At 48.1% G+C, this 23,934-nt stretch overlaps 2 protein-coding genes across 3 annotated transcripts in view; one reads left to right on the top strand and one right to left on the bottom strand.

Moving 5' to 3' along the window:
- MCRIP1 (MAPK regulated corepressor interacting protein 1) overlaps positions 1–23,934 on the top strand; it is a 79,693-nt gene that overhangs the window by 28,298 nt on the left and 27,461 nt on the right. The gene's annotated exons all lie outside the window — the stretch shown is intronic.
- Positions 1–23,934, bottom strand: part of GCGR (glucagon receptor) — a 43,392-nt gene that overhangs the window by 7,895 nt on the left and 11,563 nt on the right. The window contains exons 1-8 of one of the 2 annotated variants that reach the window (XM_081849775.1): positions 9,457–9,572; positions 9,202–9,342; positions 9,001–9,097; positions 7,875–7,982; positions 5,408–5,529; positions 5,118–5,224; positions 3,450–3,603; positions 2,147–2,306 (exon numbers count right to left, since the gene is read on the bottom strand). In XM_081849775.1, the coding sequence (XP_081705901.1) occupies positions 2,147–2,306; positions 3,450–3,603; positions 5,118–5,224; positions 5,408–5,529; positions 7,875–7,982; positions 9,001–9,097; positions 9,202–9,255 (802 nt within the window). In that variant the 5' untranslated portion in view covers positions 9,256–9,342; positions 9,457–9,572. Of the gene's footprint in view, positions 1–2,146; positions 2,307–3,449; positions 3,604–5,117; positions 5,225–5,407; positions 5,530–7,874; positions 7,983–9,000; positions 9,098–9,201; positions 9,343–9,456; positions 9,573–23,934 lie in introns of those variants that run through there. The other variant, XM_081849774.1, reaches the window with a different exon arrangement.

The raw sequence follows: 23,934 nt of genomic DNA, 5'->3' as shown, positions 1-23,934 counted from the left end.
ACGTGGAATTATTATGTTTTAAAATTGCAGCTTAATGTGTTCTTGCAGAATGCCTGCAAAAGTGACACAGGCTGCAAACAGACTGATTCACTCATCCCTAGGGTTGGCAAACTCTGAGAATGATGACATCACATCCATCTATCTTTTACTGGATGTTTACCAGGAAAACCGAGAGAGAATATGCTGTTGCTCTTCTCAATTGCAGCCCATGCATCATTCATAACACGTCTTGCTTGCCCTTTAGTCTCTCACGCTCAGAAAGAAAGAAGGCAGCTATTTAGTTGTAGCTGGTAGTCACAAGGGTCAAATCTGACATTCAAGCAGGCATATCTTGATTTTCTCTTTTTAGAGGAAATAAATAGTAAGGTAGGGATGCTCAATGCTGGCTTCACCAGAACCTCACAATTCCTAGCCAATCTGAAACCATTGCAAAGTCTGAACATGCAAGATTTTAATAGACAAAAAATTACTCAGGAAGGCTCTAGATAAAGGAGCACTTGGAACTTTATAATCTAATTCTTGCCATTAAAAGACAGTGATTGCAGAAAGCCATTGATCAAGCAACATGCTCATTCAATGGCATATCTAGGTCTTTCACCCACAGGAGGGCTTGTGGAGGCTATCATTCTTCCAAAGTTGTTTTTTTAAATGTACAGAAAAGTAAAGCAAAGGCACCTCTGTTACTTAGAGGAATAAACTCTGGGTAAAATGGCACTGTGTTGGTCAAGCAATGAGGCATTATCTGCCTTGGACTCAGACTTTCTGTGAGCACAACTCAATTCACAGGAAACTCCTGCTGGAGGCAGGGGGCAGGTGATGTTTGCCAGGTCCTCTTTCCCTCTGAAGCCCCCCCTGCGCACTCTGAACAACTGAAGGCGTAGGGGATCCTCTAAAACAGTGAGAGGGGGAAGAGAAGGGGTAAAATAGGCAAAAATGACCCTTTCCCCCTTCCTCCAGTGGGAGCTTCTGATGGATCTCAGTCCCTTCCACAAACATTAAGAGTCCTTCAGTCCACTGAAATGACACTATGGGCCCCACCACTGTGCCGCTGCCAGCCCTGCCGGGGCTTTGTCTGTGCCACTGCCACAGACCACTGCCACTGTGCCCTCATTGCTGCAGCCTCACTGCTGCCACTGTATCATGGCAGCATTGCAGGTGCAGGTGCTGTCAGAGATGGATTTAGGGCAGCGTGACTGGTTCCACCATACTGGGTGATTAGCCTAGGGGGTGCAGCAGGGCTTGCAACTACAGTGGTACCTCGGGTTACATGCGCTTCAGGTTACAGACTCCGCTAACCCAGAAATAGTACCTCGGGTTAAGAACTTCGCTTCAGGATGAGAACAGAAATCGTGCAGCGGCGGCACAGTGGCAGAGGGAGGCCCCATTAGCTAAAGTGGTGCTTCAGGTTAAGAACGGACCTCCAGAACGAATTAAGTTCTTAACCCGAGGTACCACTGTATAACATGGTAAACTGAGCAGCAAGAGAAGGGGGTGTGCGATGAATTTTGGCCTCATACAGAGCGCCACTGAAATTTGAAAGACCCAAGTCCAGCCCTGCTGTAGTGGTGGGGCTGGCCACAGTGCACGTATGGCGGGGGGCAGGGCCCCCCAGATCTGCAGAGGGGGTGTCATCATGGAGGTAGGGGTGTTGCGCCTACAGCGGCAAATGTCACAGGACAGCCCTGCTCTGGATCCAACACTGACCATTGTCACCATCATTACCTTCTGTGTCACACTCTTCCCATCCCATAACTCTGAGACAAGGTCATATGCCCCGTCCCCATAACATAAAAGTGGGAATCCTGGCCTTATCTCCCCTACCCCCCACAAGCCAAATTTCTTTGAAGTGCTATTAATCAGCAGACTTGAAGTCACCGCCCATCAGCACATCCCCTGGTCAAGCCACATCTCTGCCTGCCCCACACCTGACGTCTTTCGAGGGAAACCATTTTGGCCCATATGGACTGGAGCTTCCCCACCCCTGCCATAATAAACAGTGCAGATTAGTGCAATCTCCAGCCACAGTGCTTCTCCTTCCCTGCCACCCTCAGCGACTCTCGCCCTGCTGTTTCTGCTCCAGCGAAGGTGCCTCTGACACTCAGTCACTCGTCCTTTCCAGGGCCTTGGCAACCCTGCATATACTCACCCCAGCCGATGCAGAGGTAGAGGCTGAAGTAGCTGCGCTCGGAGAAGACGGCCAACACCAGCAAGTTGTGCAGGTAGAGCCCCTCCACCAGCAGCCAGCAATAGTTGGCCACAATGCCGTACTGCATGAACACAGTGGCTGCCCGGCACCTGGCTGCTGCCTGGGGGAATGGCAAGGGGTCAGTGAGAAGGGCAAGGAAAGTCCAGGAACTCTCAGCGAGAAGCTCTCCTCCCCCACCCTACCCTACTCTACAACCCAACCCCTGGATCAGCTTCAACACAAAGTGGACATGTCCCTTTAGCAGGCAGATTCATGGGGGCAGCAGTTTGCCACTCTCCATAGTTTTGTGGTTGGTACGTTAAAAACAAAAGCCACCAGTACAGGAGGTCTCAAGTGGCAGTAATGCGTAGGACTTGGCAACGAGGCAATGGCTTGGATCAAGTTTGGAAATGTAGCTGGTTCAGGCTGCTTGGTGACAGCAAAGCATGGTGATTCTGGTTCCCATAACCATGAGTGAAGGTGAGTACTGAACCAGAGGAGGGTTGAAGAAGGTGCTATTGGGGATGCTATTGGCATGGCTTCATTTGAAGCAGGGCTTAGCCCACACGGTCCAGCCTTCCAGCAGTTTAATTCCAGATACCAGAAATTGCTCTTGCACTCTGGGGGTATGTTATTAACTCATGACTGGATGCATCAGAGAAACGACATACTGTATTTTTCGCTCTATAAGACGCACCAGACCACAAGACTCACCTAGTTTTTGGAGGAGGAAAACTAGAAAAAAAATATTCTGAATCTCAGAAGCCAGAACAGCAAGAGGGATTGCTGCGCAGTGAAAGCAGCAATCCCTCTTGCTGTTCTGGCTTCTGTGATAGCTGCGCAGCTTGCATTCACTCCATAAGATGCACACACATTTCCCCTTACTTTTTAGAAGGGAAAAAGTGAGTCTTATAGAGCAAAAAATACGGTAGTTGCCAAACTTAGGTTTTAACCGGGACATTATAGATGCATTACAAGCTGACTTAAGCATCATGAAAGCTCTGAGAAAACATCCTATGCCTTTCCCCCCTTATTTGCTGGCTCTTGTGAATTTGTATGTGAAAACAACTACTTGGGAGTGGGCCCTAGTGTGTAGCTACCAAGTAGTGTAGGCAGGGGTTGTTGGGTTACCATAATTGTTTATGTGTGGTGCAGAGGCGAATCAACTGCACCTTCATGCTCCCTGGGGAAAGGGAACAAAGGAAATGAAAATTAAGCAAGTGTGGGGAAAAAGGGGGGTGGGGACCAGGAATGTTTAACTCACCTCATCACTCAGCCAAAGACCCACACTGTAGTCGTCAATCTTCTGGTTGAAGTGAGTGTTGAGCAGCTTGTCGATAATAAGCACCGAGATGCCCTTCAGGATGAAGGAGGCGAAGAGGTTCATGTGGATGTAGTTGCGCATGCAGTGCAGCTTGCTGGAGAGCAGGGAGCTTGTCAACAACGCCTGTCCAGCATGGCCAGCACCATGCAGCCAGTGCCTCTCTCCCAGATCTTCCTCCCAGCCCTTGCACCCTGATCTCTCTCTTTCACCCCACTGTACTAAACCCCCACTCCCGCTCCTCCATGCCTTGTGTTCTCCACTCTGCTCATTCCACACCTACACATTCACCCATGCTCTGCTCTCTCGTGAACTGTCGTGTGGCTTACCAGGAGCTCCTGGCCAATCTGGAAATATTTTGCAGATTTTGACCAGAAAATATTTTAATTAAATCCAGACCAACGTGACCCAGGAAGGCACTTTGTTAGGGGTGGTGTTAAGAGACCCCTATTCCCTTCACAATGCTACAACTCCCAGAGAGGTTTAACAATCAATCCCTCTTCCCAGGGAGCTCTGGGAATTGTAGTTCTGGGAGGGGGTCTCCTAATATCTATCAGCATCCTTAATCCTACAACTCCTTAATCCTACAGCTTTGGGGAGAACCCGGGAAGTTTAAAGCGGTATGATCCTGCTTTAAATATATAGTGCAGATAGGGCCATATTCATTCTCTCTCTCTCTCTCTCTCTCTCTCTCTCTCTTTCTCTCTCTCTCTCTCTCTCTCTCTCTCTCACACACACACACACATATACACACACACTTCATTCAACTGACGTAAGTACACACCCACACAGTCATATATTCTCATCACAAGTACACAGCAACATGCATACTTCCCAAAGTTGCATTCTGACATGGCTGCTTTCTCTACCACAGGAATAATTTTTATCTGGTGCCTGCTAGCAGAGAGACCTGTGACACTCCTGATCTTATACTTTTTTGGAGACAGGTAAATTAATTTGTAGTCTCAATGTGTGCGCTTGCTGAACCTGCTGCGCGATTAGGGATCCAAATGGATCAACCCAACAGAGTAAATGTAAAACAGCAGCAACAACCTTGTGGTGAAAAAAGAGGGTTGAATGAATCCACCTCAACTTTCTCTAATAAAAAATATTTTTAAAGAAACACAAAACTGCATTGTATGTAATTTGTCTCACTCGGTCAGAAAACATGCAAAGTGTTGGTTTCTGCCAAAGATGTTAATATGTAAAGAGCAATTCCCAGCATCTCCAGTGTGGACGGATCCCTTCCAACTTAAAAGAGCTCCATCTCCACCCAACCAGATAGGATCATAGAATTGTAGAGTTGGAAGGGACCCTGAGGATCATCTAGTCCAACCCCCTGCAGTGCAAGAATATGCAGCTGCCCCATACAGGGATCAAAGTTACAACCTTGCATTATCAGCACCATGCTTTAACCAACTGAGATGTCATCTCACTTCTTTCCAGGCAGACCTACAGCCATTCCACTTCCTTCTAGGAGGACCAAATGAAATCTGGTCTTACTATCCCACTTCCCGGTTTCCTCCCCCTCACCGCTTTGGGCACTGCCCCTCAATGTGGTCACCCCCATCACTATCACCCCCACCCCTCCCAGGCCAGTTCCCAAGGCACCTGAAGCCCAGCAGCACAGCCAAGGCAAGGATCAAAGTGCAGAGTGACACCGAGTAGCCAACCGTGTACATCACTTTGAAGCTCCCGTAGATCTTAGCAAACCACTCCTGGAAGTCGAAAGAGAGGAAAGAGACAATTTGAGGCCCCAAAGGGATGGTACTAATCCTGCTAATCTATCTGCTCTTTAAAATGGGTATAGTACGTTGAGTACAAAGTCAATGGAGTCAACGGAGGCGGTGAATGTTCTTGCAGACAGCCCCCAGGACTCATTTAGATAGCCATGCTCTCACCTGCTCTAAGATGGTCTCGTTGTTCATCACACACTGATGAGCATCACGCAACGACTTCCCTTCAGGGGTGGTCACCCATTGTCCATCTGGGTCACACTTCTTGAATACATAGCCATGCTTCACTGTAGGGAATGAAGGCATAAGGCAGGCTTCCTCAAACTCGGTCCTCCAGATGTTTTTGAGACTACAGTTCCCATCATCCCTGACCACTGGTCCTGCTAGCTAGGGATCATGGGAGTTGTAGGCCAAAAAAACATTTGGAGGGCCAAGTTTGAGGAAGCCTGGCATAAGGCAAGAGGAAGAAGAACTCGACTGAATCAGAAGGCCCATCTGGCACAGCATCCCGATTGCAAAGCAGCCATCCAGTTGTCTACACAAAGCCCACCAACCAGAACCTGGGTGCAACAACCATCTCCCCACTTGTCATTCCCAGCAACTGGTATTCAGAGGCATATTGCCTCTGTCCATGAAGTCAGAACATGGCTAGTAGTCACTGATTGCCTTATCCCTTGTGATCTTATTAGGATTATTATTATAACTCCACCCTATACTTGTTCTGACCGTTTGTTGTTATTCCTCTGTGCCTTCCCACAGTCCCCATCTCCTGCACCCTCAGTACTTTCCCCTCATCCTTCTCTAGTTTATTATCATCCCGATCCCTCTTCATTCCTTTCCTGTCTATTTCCCCTTCTTAGGGCTCAGCCACACTTTCGTTTGTCCCGTGATTTCTAGTATTTTGTATCACTCTGTTATAACAGGTCCATAGGTTTTTGCTTTGTCCCACCACTTTCCCTGGGAAAACCTGTTGTTTACTGCTGAACTGGAACAAATGTCACGAGGAAAACCCAAAGAAAAATGTGTCTCACTTCTGAACCAGTCCTAAAATAGTTCCTGAATTGGATTCTGCATGCTTTCCAGGAAGCTGTTTTGTGGGAAGTCTACTCCCACCTCCTTTCCTTCTCTCCCTGCCTACCCCTGTGGGATAATTTTTCCAGTTGTCTCCCCAGCTTCGAGCACCCCACTTCTAGTTTCCTCAACATGTTTAAAATGTGTTTTTTTTTAGTTTACTCTCCCTTGTTTGGTGCTCATATTAAAACAGTGATCAAGTGATATATGTGCAAAATCTGTGTGTCCCAATTCGTTTGCTTTTATTGGTTGCAATGGTTCCAAAGGCAGCTTTATTTTCTGCCTGTAATAATACATATTAAATACTGTGGTACCTTGGTTCCTGAACGGCTTAGTTGATAAACAAATTGGCTCCTGAAGCCCGCAAACCTGGAAATAAGTGTTCCTGTTTGCATCCATTTTTCGAAAGCTGATCATCCGTTTCTGCTGTCGGCATTGTTTCCATGGCCAATCAGCCAATCAGAAGCTGCACCTTGGTTTGTGAATGTTTTGGAAGTTGAACGGAGTTCAGGAATGGATTGAGTTCAAGAACCAAGGTACCACTGTAATATGTATTGGAACAGAGCCGGCTCACCAATGAGGCGGGGTGAAGCACCTGCCTCAGATGGCAGAAGTGCTTTGGAGGCACCCTGCCTGCCCCACCATTTCTGCCACTGCTAGAACAACCCTCTCTCACTGGCAAAAAAGAGATGTTCTGGTTCATGGCATCTCCTGGGGTAGAGAAGACAAGCAGCAACACCTGGAATGCCTTGGCTCTCACCAAACTTGGCAAGGAAGTGGTATTCCTGTGCATTGCATTGCCATTCCCTACCCGCACGGGGTGGGAAAGATGAGTGGCAGTGCTTTGAAGGCGGCATTCCGGTAACAGTGAAAGTTGGGGAGCAGGGAACAGCACATTTCTGTTTCACCTCAGGTGGTGAAATGGGATGGACCATCCCTGTACAGTGGTACCTTGGGTTACAGACGCTTCAGGTTACAGACGCTTCAGGTTACAGACTCTGCTAACCCAGAAATAGTATCTCAGGTTAAGAACTTTGCTTCAGGATGAGAACAGAAATCGTGCAGCGGCGGCGCAGCAGCAGTAGGAGGCCCCATTAGCTAAAGTGGTGTCTCAGGTTAAGAACAGTTTCAGGTTAAGAACAGACCTCCGGAACGAATAAAGTTCTTAACCTGAGGTACCACTGTAGTGGAAATGTCCTGGCTCCTTTTGTGCATGTTGAATGATTATCTGATTATCCAGTTTCCTGAGTATCTGGCTTTTCTGATTTTCTGACTCTCTGCCACAGGTGAGTGGAACTGAAGGTGGAGAGAACTTTAAAAGCAGACTATTGATTATAGGAAGCATGAACAGGAAAACATGGGGTTTCAAGGGAAAGCAGAGGCAGAAATCACAAGTGGGAACACCCAGGCCTGGACCAAATTGAAAATGGCGCAAAGAGGTATGGACTTAAGGCAAAGTGTGGCTGGGCCCTGAGTAACTCTCCCATGTCACTTCCTTCCTTTGCCCCCCTGCCAAGGGCACAGGCCCATTCCAGTCTGCTTCTCCCCCCAGTGCACACACCTTGGTCGTACCAGGGCAGGTACCAGGGACAGGAAACATTGACAGTGCTGTTGGGCTGTGCATCAGGCCAGCATGAGTACTTGTCAAAGGTTCGGTTGCAGACCAGCTCTGTCAAAGAGAGGAGGAAACTTAGGATCTGCATGTGATACGGTGGTAGGAACAGTGGGTTATATGTGTGTCTGAATATGTGTACAGCTTCGTCCTTATTTTTCACTCTTTCTTTAATTAGGAAACTTTCCCCACATTCATGTCCTTCACGTGTTTCATCAACCAGCAGAATTTGCCCTTGGGACACATATGGGACCCTTCTTGCCAGCTTCACATGCATGTGTCTGCACACACAACTGCCTAGTAATTCATCCACAAACCTCACCTCCACCCTGCCTCAGCCTACCCTTTGTGCTCTACTGCTGTCTGAAACAGTTTTTACAGCAACTTCTTGAGAAAAAGAAAAAGAACCCCTCATCTTTTGCGTATGCTGATTTATGAAACAACACTTGTCTCTGGGACCCAGCACTGTAGGTAGCTCATTTTCTCCTTCAAGCTTGGCATAGGGCCGTAGCATAGTGGTAGGGAAAATGCTTTGCATACAGAAGGCCACAGGTTCAATCCCTGACATCTCCAAGTAGGGCTGCGAAAGACGCCTTGTCTGAAATCCTGGAGAGCCACTGCCGGTGTGTGGGGAACGTTTGACCCTCCAGATGTTGTCGAACTACAACTATCAGCCCCAGCAAGCATGGCCAATGGACAGGGGTGATGGAAGTTGCAGCTGAGCAACATCTGGAGAACCAAGGGTTCCCCACACCTGGTATAGACTCTACCAAGCTAGCATGGTGGTCTGACTCAATGTAAGGCAATTTGCTATGCCCCTTAAGCTTCCAAAATTCTTGTCTCGTTTCCACAGCATGCACAGATGCATGTGGTCCCAGCACTCAGCTGCTCATTGCCTAGCAAGGAGGCTGAGCTTAAACAAACAAACAAGCAAGAAAAGCAGCTGGGTGGAAAAACTGACCAGTGCCTTTAAATGTCCATTGCACTTCAGAGTGATAAATGTCCAACCCCCTCCTTGCCCCCACCCCCAACTTCAGTGCTCTGATGCCCAACCTCCAGGGGGCACTTGTCTCACCAGTGGAGGGTGGCAGAAGGCTCATGTTGTGGTAGCACTCTTCGCTATAGGCCTTCCAGCTCTCAAAGAGGAAGTCCATGATCTGGGCTGAGGGTCCCTGAAGGAAAAAGACAGCAGAAGGGAGGACCGGCCTGATATGTACGTGCCTGTCAGGCCTGGGATGGAGCGGGGCTGGGGAGGGTTGGGGACCAAGGCCCTTACCTGAGGGCACACCACCAGTGCCAGCAGGATACTGAGAAGACGTGGCTGGGACATCCCTCTGCAGGGCTGCAAAGCCGCATTGGGATGTTCCCAGAGCTGCCGGCTGCCTACAGAATGTCCTGTGGCCGGTTTAGCAGAGCCCTGCGAAGGATAAGATAGAAGGAGAAAAGAGGAGCACTTAAGTCTTGCAAGTTTCTGACTGCCCTTCTGCAAACTCTAGGCTCCAGTACCCTGGCTCCAAGGTGGATGACGCACTCTGCAACTGGGTTTGTTGGGCTACATCCAGGAAGGCTGTCCAGTGCCAGGAAATTCTGGGCTGACAGGGACCTGCTAGGAGTGAATATGGCCACCGCAGCCTCCGCCCAGATCAGGTGCTTGGTGCTTGTTGGTGGTTTGACCCTGCCTCTGGTTGGTGCGGGGAACCTTCTGACCCTCACTGCAGCCAGGAGGAATTGAGGACGCCCACTCTAGGGGGCTGCTTCAGATGCCAGTCACTGTAACAGGAGCCTGTTTAGGGGTGGGGAGCTATTTCAGGGCTGGATTTGGGTGCAGGCCAAGTGCCCAGGGAGACTTGATCCACTACAATGCAGCACAGGGGGGCTGCCCTTTTCTTGCTCGTCTCCTCAGAGCACCAGTGTGCAGAGACTTCCCTGCCCCACAGGCAAGCTTGCCAAAGTCTGCAGCCGGTGCTGGGGAGCAGCAGGTAGCCCAAAACAACAGAGCATGAGAAAAGAATCCCAAAGCCTTTGCATAGCTAGGCTAGACAGTGGATCTCTTGCACAGTCGTACCTTGGATCCCGAATGCCTTGGTACTGGGACGTTTTGGCTCCCGAAACGCCACAAACCTGGAAGTGAGTGTTCCGGTTTGCAAACGTTCTTTGGAACCCAAATGTCTGATGAGGATTCCGCGGCTTTGGATTGGCTGCAGGAGATTCCTGCAGCCAACCAGAAGCTGTGCTTTGATTTCCGAACATTTTGGAAGTCAAATGGTCTTCCGGAACAGATTCCGTTCGACTTCCAAGGTACAACTGTACTAGCAAAGGGAAACATGGGTGCCTTTGGGGATAGGATGAGCCCTCTCATAGGACACCTCTGTCTATGGTATTGATTGGCAAAATAGCCTTGCCTTGTGGCCAGAAAAGAGCAGTACTTTGGATTAGAAGGCAGGTATGTGAGACAGAGAGAAAGAGAGAGGGAGACAGAGATGTGGGGAGTGGGGAGGATAGCAAAGAGTTCTGGAAATAATGGTTGCATACACAGCATACATTTAAAATGCATTCCCCTTCTCGAAAGAATCCTGGTAACTGTAGTTTGTTAAGGATGAGGGTAATTGTATCTCTGTAAGGGGTAGACGACAGTTCTCTGGATTTGGGATGCATCTGTGAAAAGGTGCTTTGAGTGTAGGCAGTACACTCAGCCAATGTCTCTGGGATCCAGAAAACCAGTAGGATTGTGCTGGTGGTTCTGACGTTGTGCTGTCTGCAGGGATCCAGCAAAGGGCAGCGTAGCTGTGCCATCCGTGGGGTGGTGCAGGCAGTGACAGAATGCCACACCGAGGTACCAGGGGGCTGTGTGTGTGGTGTGTGCAGTAGGCAGTGCACGTGGGAAGGAGGGTAGGGCTGTTTGCGCCTTGAGTGGTGGGTGAGATGGGGCTTGCTGAAGAGGACACATGCCCCGATGCCTGGAGCCCTGATCTGCTCATGGACAGTGGCTTGTGCATTCCATCACCATGACACTTCCTGCGCTCCTGCCAGCAGGGACTCTCCTGATACAGAGTCAACTTCTCCCCACCAGTCCGTGTCTAGGAAAACATTTCATAGGGGGAGGGAACGAGGGGGAATGTGCCAGTAGCGCTGCCCCTGGTCTGTTTACAGCTCCTGGCATAGCCCAGCTTAAGGCCAACCAGGCTGTTAATCATTAACGCCCTCCAGGGATCTCCTGGCTCCAGATGAACCCAGGGATGTTGTTGCCTCCTAACCCCACAGCCTTCATCCTACTGCCGACAAAGGCCCCCATGTGTTCAGAAGGCTCGACTCCTTGGCTGAAAGACTGCTGTGTGTCCTTGTGGGCGGCTGTTGGGCAATGTCCGCCGTGTTGGCAACCCATCCGGGATAAACTCAGATTCACACCAGAGCTAAATCCTTCAATCCCTCTCTAATCTGGTTAAAGGGCTCCTGAATGGGATCACAGTGCTCCGGACACAAACCAAGTATTCTTGCCGTGTGCCTTGGAACAGACGGGCCATGCCTTTGGCCCAGATGCGGCCGGAACTTTGCTGGGATTGCGAGAGTGACCTTCCGGCTGTCCTGTGAAGCCAAAAATATGCACTTGGCCTAAAAATGCCTGTTCTGCCCTGGAATGAAAGGCTCCTCGTGATCCACTAGGTCCATTCTTCAGCATGAGCTGGGCAAGAAACAATAGAAAGATCCCTGCATACAGAGGGCTTACTTTCCCAAGGGCTACTTCCCAGATTGCCAGTATTTACAGAATCTACACAGAACTCACAGGACCCTCACTGTTATGATATAGATTCAGCTAGCTAGCCGTGTTGGTCTGACGCAGTCGATATAAATTAAAAAATTAAAAAATTGTCCAGTAGCACTTTAGAGAACAACTAAGTTTGTTTCGTGTGTGCATGCACACGGAAGCTTATACCCAGAACAAACTTAGTTGGTCTCTAAGGTGCTATTGGAGAATTTTTAATTTTTTTTATTTGTTATGATATAGAGAGGGATAGAGAAATGGCAACATAAAAAAAAATAGGCCAGCGGTGGGGGAGCTTTGTGAGGCCGTTGGCCAAATTCCCTTCTCAGCAAACTTCCATGGGGCCACATTCCAGTGCTGGGCAGCAGCGGCGTAGCGTGGGTTGTCAGCACCCTGGACAAGGCAAGTAATTTGCACCCCCTAACCCGGGGCAAGGCAAGTAATTTGCGCCCCTAACCCCTAACCTGCCACCGCTGCCAGCTTCTTCTTGCTGCTGCCTGGGCTGGTCGGGTGTGGTTCTCTCCCGCGCTCAGCGATGCGCTGGGCGGCCGCTGCACTGTCCCTCCCCCAGATAGTCCCTCCCTCGCTCTCTCTCCGCTCCGCACTGCAACACACGCCTGGCACCCTCCCCCTCCACAGTGGGCGGCGACCCAGCAGCTCGGATCGGATTCGCACAGCCAGCACTGCAGTGAGAGAGAGTGAGTGAGCCAGGTAGGGGCAGAGAGCTGCGAGTGCGAGCGCCCCCTCCCCAAATGTTGCGCCGGGTGCGGCTGGCCCCCCCTGCACCCCCACGCTACGCCACTGCTGGGCAGGGCCTGAGGCCAAAGAGGGCAGAGCAATGAATATAAACAATTCCTCTGTACAGTAGACTAGTGTCTAGTCACTTTCACACACCCCTCTCTGTTCGCTACCCAGACAACCAAGAGGCATTATGAAAGTGCAAGGACACATTCCAGCCGGGCAAAGCCACTCTGCATTGGCTCCCAGTACCTTTCCGAGCACAATTCAAAGTGTTGGTGCTGACCTTTAAAGCCCTAAACAGCCTCGGTCCTGTATACCTGAAGGAGCGTCTCCACCCCCATTGTTCAGCCTGGACACAGAGATCCAGCGCCGAGGGCCTTCTGGCGGTTCCCTCATTGCGAGAAGTAAGGTTACAGGGAACCAGACAGAGGGCCTTCTTGGTAGTGGCGCCTGCCCTGTGGAACGCCCTCCCAGCAGATGTCAAGGCAATAAACAACTATTTAACTTTTAAAAGACAACTGAAGGCAGCCTTCTTTAGGGAAGTTTTTAATGTCTGATGCTGTACTGTTTTTAATATTCAGTTGGAAGCCGCCCAGAGTGGCTGGGGAAACCCAGCCAGATGAGTGGGGTATAAATAATAAATTATTATTATTATTATTATTATTATTATTATTACTACTACTACTACTACTCATGGAGGGTGCAAAGCAGGGCCGGTGAGGGTTGTGGACTGGGGAGGATCCCAAGGGCCAAAGACAGGGGTCTGGAGGGCTGCATTTAGCACTTGAGCTCCCCTACTCCTGGGATAGGTTGTGGCAATATACAACTTCAGAATTGTTTTTCAAAATGTGAAATTCCTTTGGTAGGAGTCAGGGCAGTGATGGCCTCAGCTGATTGTCAGGGCTTTCATAGTTCTGTTTGTAGCGCTATGTGAGCCCCAACAATCAGCTGACTATTGGCACTTGGGCATAAAATGCAGAGCTCTCTGCATGGACATGTGGGCAAAAAGAGGGGGCGAGGGTCATCTGGTGCCATAGTGACGTTAGGTGATTGAGATGTGGGGCTCTATTGCTGCGTCAAGTACCTGTTGTTGAATACTCCAGTTTGGGGTGGGCAGGGGGCTCAGTCACAAAAATGATATGGGAGGATGGGGGATCAGTGTTGAAAACCCCTCCCCAAGCACTGCGGCTCTGATCCATTTTGCCTCTCTCCCACAGTAGTTAAAAAGAAACAAAACACAGGCGATCCAGTTCCTAGATCGTTGGTGTCATGTCTAGTTTTGTCCTGACAATTGTAGTGCCTTTGGACTATGAGGATAGTTCAAAAACTAACAAGCCCATTAAAGGTAAAGGGTAAAGGGACCCCTGACCATTAGGTCCAGGCGTGACCGACTCTGGGGTTGCGGCGCTCATCTTGTTTTATTGGCCGAGGGAGCTGGTGTTTGTCCGCAGACAGCTTCTGGGTCATGTGGCCAGCATGACTAAGCCGCTTCTGGCAAACCAGAGCAGCGCACGGAAATGCTGTTTACCTTCCCGCCGGAGCGGTACCTATTTATCTACTTGCACTTTGACGTGCTTTCGAACTGCTAGGTTGGCAGGAGCAGGGACCGAGCAACGGGAGCTCACCCCGTCGCAGGGATTCGAACCGCCGACCTTCTGATCAGCAAGTCCTAGGCTTTGTGGTTTAACCCACAGCGCCACCCATGTCCCGTTAACAAGCCCATTACAAAATCACAAATGGAAGTGTGCTTCAACACAAACAAGACTTTTCTTCCATATAAGCACCATTCGCTCACTTATTCTGGAGAATGCAGGCAACATTCCTTCTAAAGTTCCTCTACGTTTCTCTGCACTGTCGGCTCATAGGCAGCCATTCTTACATTATACATTGCAACGGCAGCACAAAACATTCAGGCAGCACTGCTGCCTTACCCAGTTTTCAGGTGGCATTCATGGATGTGGCTTGTGTGTGATCCTTGCCCCGTCCCCTGCCATTATATCCAGCTAACCTCCCATGCTCTCCTCTGTGCTACTCTGCTAGTGTTCTTGGGTGTAAATGGAAAACCTCGAAGTTTTATTGCTGCTTTCTCAATTTCATCAGTCCCATAAGGATTGCACCACGTGCAATTTCCAAGAAATAAGGCTGGAACTAGCAAAACACTGCTAGTCTTGGAGTTAATAATAATAATAATAATAAAGTACATAAAAATTGGTGGTGGTTGTCTGAAAGCATTTGGAGAGCATACTGATTTGTAGCACTAAAAGAAGTTCTGGCATTTGGATACACCCCAGTTTTTAGATTCTCAAACATGTGCTTTCAAGATTCTGCTCTAGATTCATTCTGCACTTCATTCTGGAAATGCACACTTTTGATGCTCCAAAAAGAGCATCCTGAGAGCCAAAGCTAGAGCTTGACCGGTCAGGAAGGAGTGAGTGGTGCATGTCCAATTCCCCCTATCTCAAAGGGACATTTTGAAACCTTTCAGAGCTTGTCAGAGGGACAGTAACCAGCCCATAGTCTGGAGGGCTGCTCCCAGGACTATCCCTCTATCCCTCCTCCCCTCCTTGTGCGGTTATTTTTAGCCCTGGGAAATCATGTTTCCTTAGAGCAGTCCCTAATTGCTGCTTCTGTTTGGGAGCTGGGAAGCTCATTGATCAGGAAGCCAGCAGCGCCAGATGCTGCTTTCGCTCCTGGGCTGAGCTTTCTCCATATTTAGATAGTAGGACAGACAGATGCGTCTGTCATGATGAACCTTGCCTTGGTGGCAGCAGTGTGCAAAAGTTTTTGTTGGGGATGTGGGCAGCTCTTGCGATTCCAGATCACATTGGCCCTGGTCCCTTGCCTAGGGATGATCCCTACTGGAAAACTTCAGTACCTGGCAATCCCCACCCCACCCCAATGCCACCCTGTGGAGCCAGGATTTATAAGAGAGTTCCCCACCTGCGTGTTGCTGAGCCACCTCCTTCCCCACCACTGGAACAAGTCCCCTTGTGCTGCCTTTCTCAGACTGTGCCCAGGCTCCTGGCCTCAAAGTTGACAGGAAGAGACTCTTCAACTGGATTGCGAGTACCCCTGGTTGTTGACCCATGGCTCACTGCCCCAGGGAGCCCAAGCCCTCTGAAGTGGCTGTAGTTCACATAGGAATCACTTCCAAAAGACAGTGGGATGGCAGGGGTGAGGAGCCAGTCCTACTCTTCTTCTCCCCAAAGGTGAAGGCGGACATTTCTCCTTATTTTAGTGTTTTAATATTGCTCTAAATAAATAAACGGGACGCGGGTGGCGCTATGGGTTAGAGCCTAGGACTTGCTGATCAGAAGGTCGGCGGTTCAAATCCCCGCGACAGGGTGAACTCCCGTTGCTCGGTCCCAGCTCCTGCCAACCTAGCAGTTCGAAAGCACGTCAAGTACAAGTAGATAAATAGGTACCGCTCCAGCGGGAAGGTAAATGGTGTTTCCGTGTGCTGCTCTGGTTGCCAGAAGCAGCTTAGTCATGCTGGCCACATGAACCGGAAGCTGTATGCCGGCTCCCTCAGCCATTAAAGCGAGATGAGCACCACAACCCCAGAGTCGGTCACAACTGGACCTAATGGTCAGGGGCCCTTTACCTTTACCTAAATAAATAAACAAGTGTCCCTCCCTTGCCTGAGAAGCCCCTGCTGCGAAGGCACTGGAATGCCTGGCTCATTCACGCACCACAAAAGCTGCAGATTTCCAAAAGGCTGAGTGCAGAGACCTCTGGCCTAGATCCCTCCTCTGTACAAACAGCTCCCGTTTGTCCTGATGTCTCCTCGCTGCCAACCCCTTAGCCCAGCTGGACAGATCACCCTCCTGGCTCAGAGGAGCCTCTTCCTGCCCCCAACCCCAGCTGTGTCGGAGAGGGGTTTTCTGGTCTCCGGCCAGCTCCGTCCTCAGCCACCTCCTAATGCTTCAGGGAAGCTGCAGGACTGCCCAGGACCTCCTTTGTTGTCCTCCAGCCCCAAACACACTCCTTTGGCTCTGCCCCATAGGGAAAGAGAGAGGGAAGGGGGGATCCATTTGTCTCCCTGCTCGACCCAGCTGTGATTCTGAATGATGTTTTCCCTGCCAGAGTGGCCTCTCTTTTCTGTGCTTGGCTAACGTACTCTAATTAGTATTGCAGGCTAATGACCTTGGTCCCTGGAGACCCCAGTGAGAAAGCGCCTGGCTGGAGCCACAGTTGCAGTAAGGACGTATCGCTCATGGGAACAGAGCAAGCTGCAAGATACAGAGGCAGAGGTTGCCTCCATGCTCTGGCCACAGGAGGTCTACCTGCAACAATGCACAAAAAGGGAAGAAGTTCCCACCAAAGAAGAATGGATAAATAAATAATGGATAAATAAAGGGATGGCAAAGTTAACAGCTAGAATCAGAGAACCCGGTGGTGATTGCTTTGTGGAAGAACAGAAACCTGTTTTGGACTATTTAAAGAAATATTATAGTATGATGAAATCATGATCAGGATTTGAACTATGAGCAACAGAAGGAATTAGAGATTATTGTATTATTGTTATGATATAAGAGGGAGAAGCTAGGGCACAGCAAAGGGGAGTAACAAAAAACAGCAAGGGAAATGGGGTGGGAAGTCAACAAAGCAAAATAAAAATATTATGTATTGGAATGTATATGTGATTTTATTTGAAAACTTAATAAAATATAACCAAGAAACGGCAAAAAAAAAAAAAGAGCCCACCTGCAGCGTGTACATTTCCTGTTATATTATAAAACTTAGTGGGTAGGAATGGGGCTGTCATTGTACCTAAACTTGATCTATCTTACGGGTTTGTTGTCAGAATAAAACAACAATACATTGTAATCTGCTCATGGGTTAAGATCAGACAGAAATACAAAGAAAATAATGCATTAGTCATGAGAGCTAGAAACCTTGGGTGAGAGCTAATATTCCCAGCAAACTGAAGTAAGCTAGATGAGCACTCTTATCCACATTAAATGCACCAGTTTAAGAGATTAGCACCTTGTAAGGTTTAATTATCATAACGTAGTCACCTGTGAAATGTTATACAACATTTAATAGAGAAGCTTTCTACCAGTCAATTTCAATCTCATTTTCTGTTTCTTTGCCTCAGCAAATTAGTCAATTATCTGCTGTTATTCCCCCTTACCCTTCGTCTTAAATTTCCTTAGATAATTATTATTAAACTTTATTCGGGAGTGGGAGCTTTTTTTGCTTTCAGAAATTGCTGCAGCTGTGATAAACTGCAGAAACGCAGTGACGCTTTTGTATTGCAGAAGAACTTTCGGTGCCAATAACAAGAGTATTCTAAATGAAAACGCAATATCATCCTCAATCTTAGCTTGTGTTGTTGCCAGTAAAGGAGAGAGACTGCATCAGTTCTCCTTCCAGAATGGGAAGGTTGAGTATATATTTATGCTGAATCTGCTGCTACTTGAGAAATTCAGATACACCCCTGTCCGGAGATGAAAATTTGTTTTTTAAGATCTCTAGGCCACTCTTGGTGGTTTCTTGGTGAAAACGGCTCCAGGAAATTTGGGGGCTGCCCTAAGTGGCAGATCTGCCCACTGTTACACAAGTCTTGGTCACTTCTAGCCTGGAATGTTGCAACACTATACATGGGGCTCTAACACTGGCCATCTGCCTCACAAAGAAACAGAGTCCAATTCTAGAGAAATAACTCAATGGTGGCAACAACAAAATAGCTATCCTGATTTAATGTGGGTTAGATGAAATAGTCTGTGAGGTAAGTCAAGGAGCAGGAGGATAGCTGTATAGAGAATATGTTACGGGCTTTACAGAAATAAATAGCTTAGGGGTAACATCAGTTATTGTTGGGAGAGTCCCAGGATGCTTTGCAACATATGCAACAACAGGGCATGTTCACACTGTCCATTGCCAAAGGAAGATGGAGAGCATTACCAACAGGAGTATTGTACAGTGGTACCTCGGGTTAAGTACTTAATTCGTTCCTGAGGTCCATTCTTAACCTGAAACTGTTCTTAACCTGAAGCACCACTTTAGCTAATGGGGCCTCCCACTGCCGCCGCGCCGCCACCGCACAATTTCTGTTCTCATCCTGAAGCAAAGTTCTTAACCTGAAGCACTATTTCTGGGTTAGCGGAGTCTGTAACCTGAAGCGTATGTAACCTGAAGCGTATGTAACCCGAGGTACCACTGTACTGCAAAGTACTTAAAGGACTCGGGGGCACGAGCCAATGCATAAAATTTGCACAAAATATTGTTTTAAAGTTTAAAAAGAAGAGGAGGGAAGAAGGGAAAGGAGATCCAGAACTGGTGCAAAAGATCTGGGACCTGGGCCTCTTGGATTGCCTCCAAACAATACCCATAATTACAAAGGAAATCTGATCACAAGCATTAAACCAACAGGTATCTCTGTCTTTCCCTCTTCCTCTTAGGCCCCTAGGGCCACCTATTCCTCCAGTACTAGATTTGATATCCCTGACCCAGCTGGCTTCCTACCATTAGCCCCAAGCTGGCTTTGCAGAGCCATCTGGAGATAGTTTTGACCTACATGCCTGGCACCAGAGGGAGTTCTCTGGGTTCTAACATATTAGACAGGAGGTAGAGGTGAAGCAAGAGCTTGAAATTTAGTTGCTGAAGAAGATGACTGATGAGTGTAAGGATACATCACTACAGCAGGGTTGTTTTCAGAAGGCCACCAGAATCTGCTTTCAGAGAAAGAGATGGTGTCTTTTTTGCCCACCGCCTAACTTTGACAACTCAGCCAACACTGGCAAAAACTTAATTGGTCCAAGGTAGGCTAATCCATCATGTTTTGGGTGGCAAGGGTGATAAATGGGGAGGCTGTTGCTCAGGCTCATGGTAGTCCATAATAATCCATTGTATTTCTACAGTGTTGTCTGTGTTGTTCTTTTGTGACTTGGTAACTCCTATCCAGGCTTGCCAGATCACATTCTAGAGCTCTGTCATATGGATCTCCAGGTTGTGATCTGGCAAACTTACTCAAATGTCCTGGTGCGCCCCACTCCCCAGTTCACTCTTCACGTTCATAAAAAGTTTGAGGCTAACTCTCATATGTGAATATACAGAACTGAACTAATGATGATACCCAGCCATCTGTGGACAGAAGAGCAGATGTATTAGAGACCCTTCAGATGTCTTCTATTGTGCATTCATTATGATTTGTGCTCACAATGGGGCAGTTATATGCAATCTGCTTTCAGCACTGTTCATGCCTGAAAAATGTCCACAATCAGTGCATGTCCCATAACTTACTGCTGAGTTCCTATATAAATCTCCAAGGTTGCAATCCTAAGGCTTGTGGAAGAGGACAAATGATAGCAGTTCGTCCACATCATCCAACCTGTGTCCTGCTGGGCCATCACCCCTCTTGCACTTCTCCATCCTTTCCCATTTAAAAAATAATAATTCCCTCTCATTGGCAACAATAGTGTGCAATTGTGCACAATGGGGCGTGGCTCAAGCACCCTGGGATTCCCTTCTTGTGTAAATAGACCAGAGGCACAAGTATTGAATCATGATCCTAAGCTAAAAACCTCTGCAAAATAACCTTGGGCCTTTGTGACTGTAAGCAACAACTTATTCATCTCCATTAAACATACTAGCAATGTGTCGCAAGATAAGGGGCCAGGGAGTGTGCGTAGGACAACAACAAATAACCTTGATAGGTCAGGCAAGTCACTGTGCACATACCACCGGGCCTCAGGTTCATTAGCCAATACGAACAGGGAGAAAATTACCTACACCTGATGACGAGTTAGACCCTAACTGTGAAAACAGAACCTATCTGTTAATCCTCTCGCAGATAAATTTTCCTTTCTGCCTTTTAAGCACAAGCCCATCCCATCTGACTGTTCCTTGTTACCATTTCAGAGGACAAGGGGGAAAACACCCTAAATATATTGCCTAGAAAAATTTGCCATAGGGTGGGGGAAGTCCTTGCTTGAATTTTAGACAACACTATAAGCTAACTTTTCACAGAATCCCATGTAAGGAGTACTCTGTGCACAGCTCTCGGGCTTTGGAAAATGGATGGAGTGGCCCTGAATACACCTTCAGCCCGATAAGCCAGGCCACTGCAAGATCCCTGAGCCCCCTAAGATTTCAGCTGAGCTCTTCATTCTTCCTATTTCTGCTTTGTCCTCCACAAATGATGAAGATAAACCTCTCTTCTCATCTCACAAACGCACTGCTCATCAGCTGCTAATATAGGATCAGATTGGAGACCCTGAAGAATTTATTTGGCAAATGTAGGCAGCGGGAATCTGCCCATTATTTCCTCTCACATTCTCATTTTTTCCAATCTTAAATTCACTTCTCCACATTTCCACATTGGTCTGCATTAAAAAAAAAAAAGTCCTAATGAAAGTTCATCAGCATTTTTCCTAATACAGTATACATATTTTGTATGTGATTTTGCCTAATAGCTGTGTTCTCCAATACAATGCACTTTTGTATGTTATGTTCACTAGTATATGCATTTTTATGCACACTTTGCCCTACTACATGCATTTTTGTGAACACTACTTGGTTGGAGAACTTCTTTGCAAAATTCAGAGAAGTGCAAATTTTGATGGATGCTGGCCGTCTTTTGGTTTTCACGTTGTTTCTGAAAGTATGACTCAGGGTGATTTGCTTTTAAATGCAAACTGAATTGAATTTCTTCCCCATCCCTAACTGTAGGGCATCAGGACTCCTAATTTGAAGCCCTGCCCTAAGGAGATGATATAGGCCATAGCATCCATTGCATCAGCCAAATAAATCTGGACAGTCAAAAGTGTGGAAGCTAGAAGAGGAAGGCTAGAAGACCCATTTATTGGAAAGAAGCTGATGGTGTATAAAGCGTGAACCTCAGAAAGAGCTGGGCTGAATCCAAAAAGACAGCAGTATGTTTACTGCATGAGGGAATGATTCGGATCTGTTGAAGTAATAGGATCCTGCTCCCCACACCAGTGACTCCATTTCCCCACAACCAAGGTCATTTGTATTCTACACAACCTGCTGGGTGCTATGGCAGCTATGAAGGATCTGTCCCCCAGCTTTTCTGCTGTTGGCTTGATTTGGATTCTAATACAGTGGTACCTCAGGTTAATAACTTAATTTGTTCTGGAGGTCCGTTCTTAACCTGAAACTGTTCTTAACCTGAGGTAACATTTTAGCTAATGGGGCCTCCCACTGCTGCCACGCCACAAGCACGCGATTTCTGTTCTCATCCTGAAGCAAAGTTCTTAACCCGAGGTACTACTTCCGGGTTAAAAGGTAAAGGTACCCCTGCCTGTATGGGCCAGTCGTGTCCGACTCTAGGGTTGTGCGCCCTTCTCACTTAAGAGGCCGGGGGCCAGCGCTGTCTGGAGACACTTCCGGGTCACGTGGCCAGCGTGACGAAGCTGCTCTGGCGAGCCAGCACCAGTGCAGCACACAGAAACGCCGTTTACCTTCCTGCTATAAAGCGGTACCTATTTATCTACTTGCATTTAGGGGTGCTTTCGAACTGCTAGGTGGGCAGGAGCTGGGACCGAAAGACGGGAGCTCACCCCGCCACGGGGATTCGAACCGCCGACCATGCGATCGGCAAGCCCTAGGCACTGAGGTTTTACCCACAGCGCCACCTGCATCCCTACTTCCGGGTTAGCGGAGTCTATAACCTGAAGCGTCTGTAACCCGAAGTACCACTGTACTGGTTTTAAAATGTAATTGTTTATAGTTGTTTACAGATTTTGAGCCAGTGTACCGGTTAGAGTGTCAGAGGAGGACTTGGGAATCCAGGCTTCAAAACCCCACTTAGCCATGAAGCTACTGAGTGAACTTGGGACAGTCATCATTCTCAAGCCTAACCTACCTCAATGGTTGTTCTGAGGATGCAAGAATCATGCTTGCCACCTTGAGTTCCTTGGAGGAAAGGTGGGATATATATGTGATAACAACAAATAAATGCATTTATTTGTGTAAACCGCTCAGAGGTTGTTTATGGCAAAGGGCATAACAGAAATTTATTGAAGTAATGTAGCATTGCTGAATAAATTTATTGAGGAGTAAATAAAATAAAATCCTTATCACCTTCAATCTCAGCTGCTCCAAGACAACTGTCTACTCCCGTCCCTGGCTGGCACTATTCACAATTCGAAGAAAAGGGCCCAGGAATGGATGCCTGCTTAATGCATATGTTGTTGCAGCAGAGATTCCTCTACGACTTGGAAGCCATGGCACTTCCACTGATACAGTGGCAGGAAATACGCACGGGAAGCATCCCTCTCCTGGAGACTCTACCTGGGCAGGGACCTTCCCTTGTTTGCTTGGATATGAGTATGAGAGATGCACTTGGCCCCATCCTGCAGGGTTGGTCTTTCTTGGCCTTTGGCTTTCTGGCAATTCAGTAAATAAAACCCCAGCCCAGCTGTCCTGGAGGAAATCCAGGTAACAAGGCCATCCTTTCTTTCTCTGGTCCTGCTACTGCCTGTGTACAATGTGCACTGGGCTTATTAACTTGGAAAGGACAGCAGTATAAACATCCCTTTGAAAACACAGGGCAGGCAGTCTTCAAAATGCAGTGCCCCATCTTTCCAGAGGAACCTCCCTGCAGCAAACAGAACAACTGGTCCAGAGTACAGGGGGAAATGGCCTTGGGGAAAGGATTGGAGGGAGTCTGAAATGTTCTGTCTGAATCCTGCTAAGAATCTTAAGCATTGCTTTGCTTCGATAGACCAGTGGTCCATCTCATCTGGTACCTCTGGTGGTGAATGGGATCCGTTCTGGAGGCCCGTTCGCAACATGAAAAGAACGCAACCACACGCGGGTTGCGATTTGCCGCTTCTGTGCATCTGCTTGACATCATTTTGCACTTCTGCGCAAGCGGCGAAACCTGGAAGTAACCCTTTCCGGTACTTCCGGGTGGCCGCGGGACGTAACCTGAAAGAACGTAACATGAAGCAGACGTAACATGAGGTACGACTGTACATTTTATCTCAAAGTGCTCCACAAAAGCTCACAGGCAGAATGGTGAAGGTGGGCCCCCCTCCATTGTTATTTACCTGCTCTTCACCTTAAGGTCCCAGGAAAGGGTGGTTCTGGATAGACCCATTCTCCATGAATATATAAATTGGCTTGAAAAACTAAAGCTTAAATAAAATCCATAACTAAGGGTGGGAGGATGTGGATGATGCTGTGGCAGCCCTGCATCTTCTCCATTCTCCCTTATAATTTCCATAATACAGGGGCTGTGTAATGTGCGATAAAACCACACTCATCAGTTTCCCTGCTCCTCCCACTCAATTGGCTGCCACTTGCAAGGTGTGGGGTTGAGAAGTGGAGCATGATAAAGTAATGCTGTACATTTTGGATTTTTATACATTAGTGCAGATGATAATGAGACGAAGGACTGCTATTTTCAGTGCCAGCTATGCATTCTTTATGGCTCCTTCTAATAGTGAATTAAGCGGGTGGGTGCTGCCGGGATTACAGCTAGAATAGAGATACTGAGAAACAAAAAGGAGGTATCAGGATCCTCAGGGGATCTAC

The sequence above is a fragment of the Podarcis erhardii genome (assembly GCF_964252035.2).
Source record: "Podarcis erhardii genome assembly, chromosome: 2".
NCBI classification, from domain to species: domain Eukaryota; kingdom Metazoa; phylum Chordata; class Lepidosauria; order Squamata; family Lacertidae; genus Podarcis; species Podarcis erhardii.
This window is presented reverse-complemented; position numbering and strand designations above follow the sequence as displayed.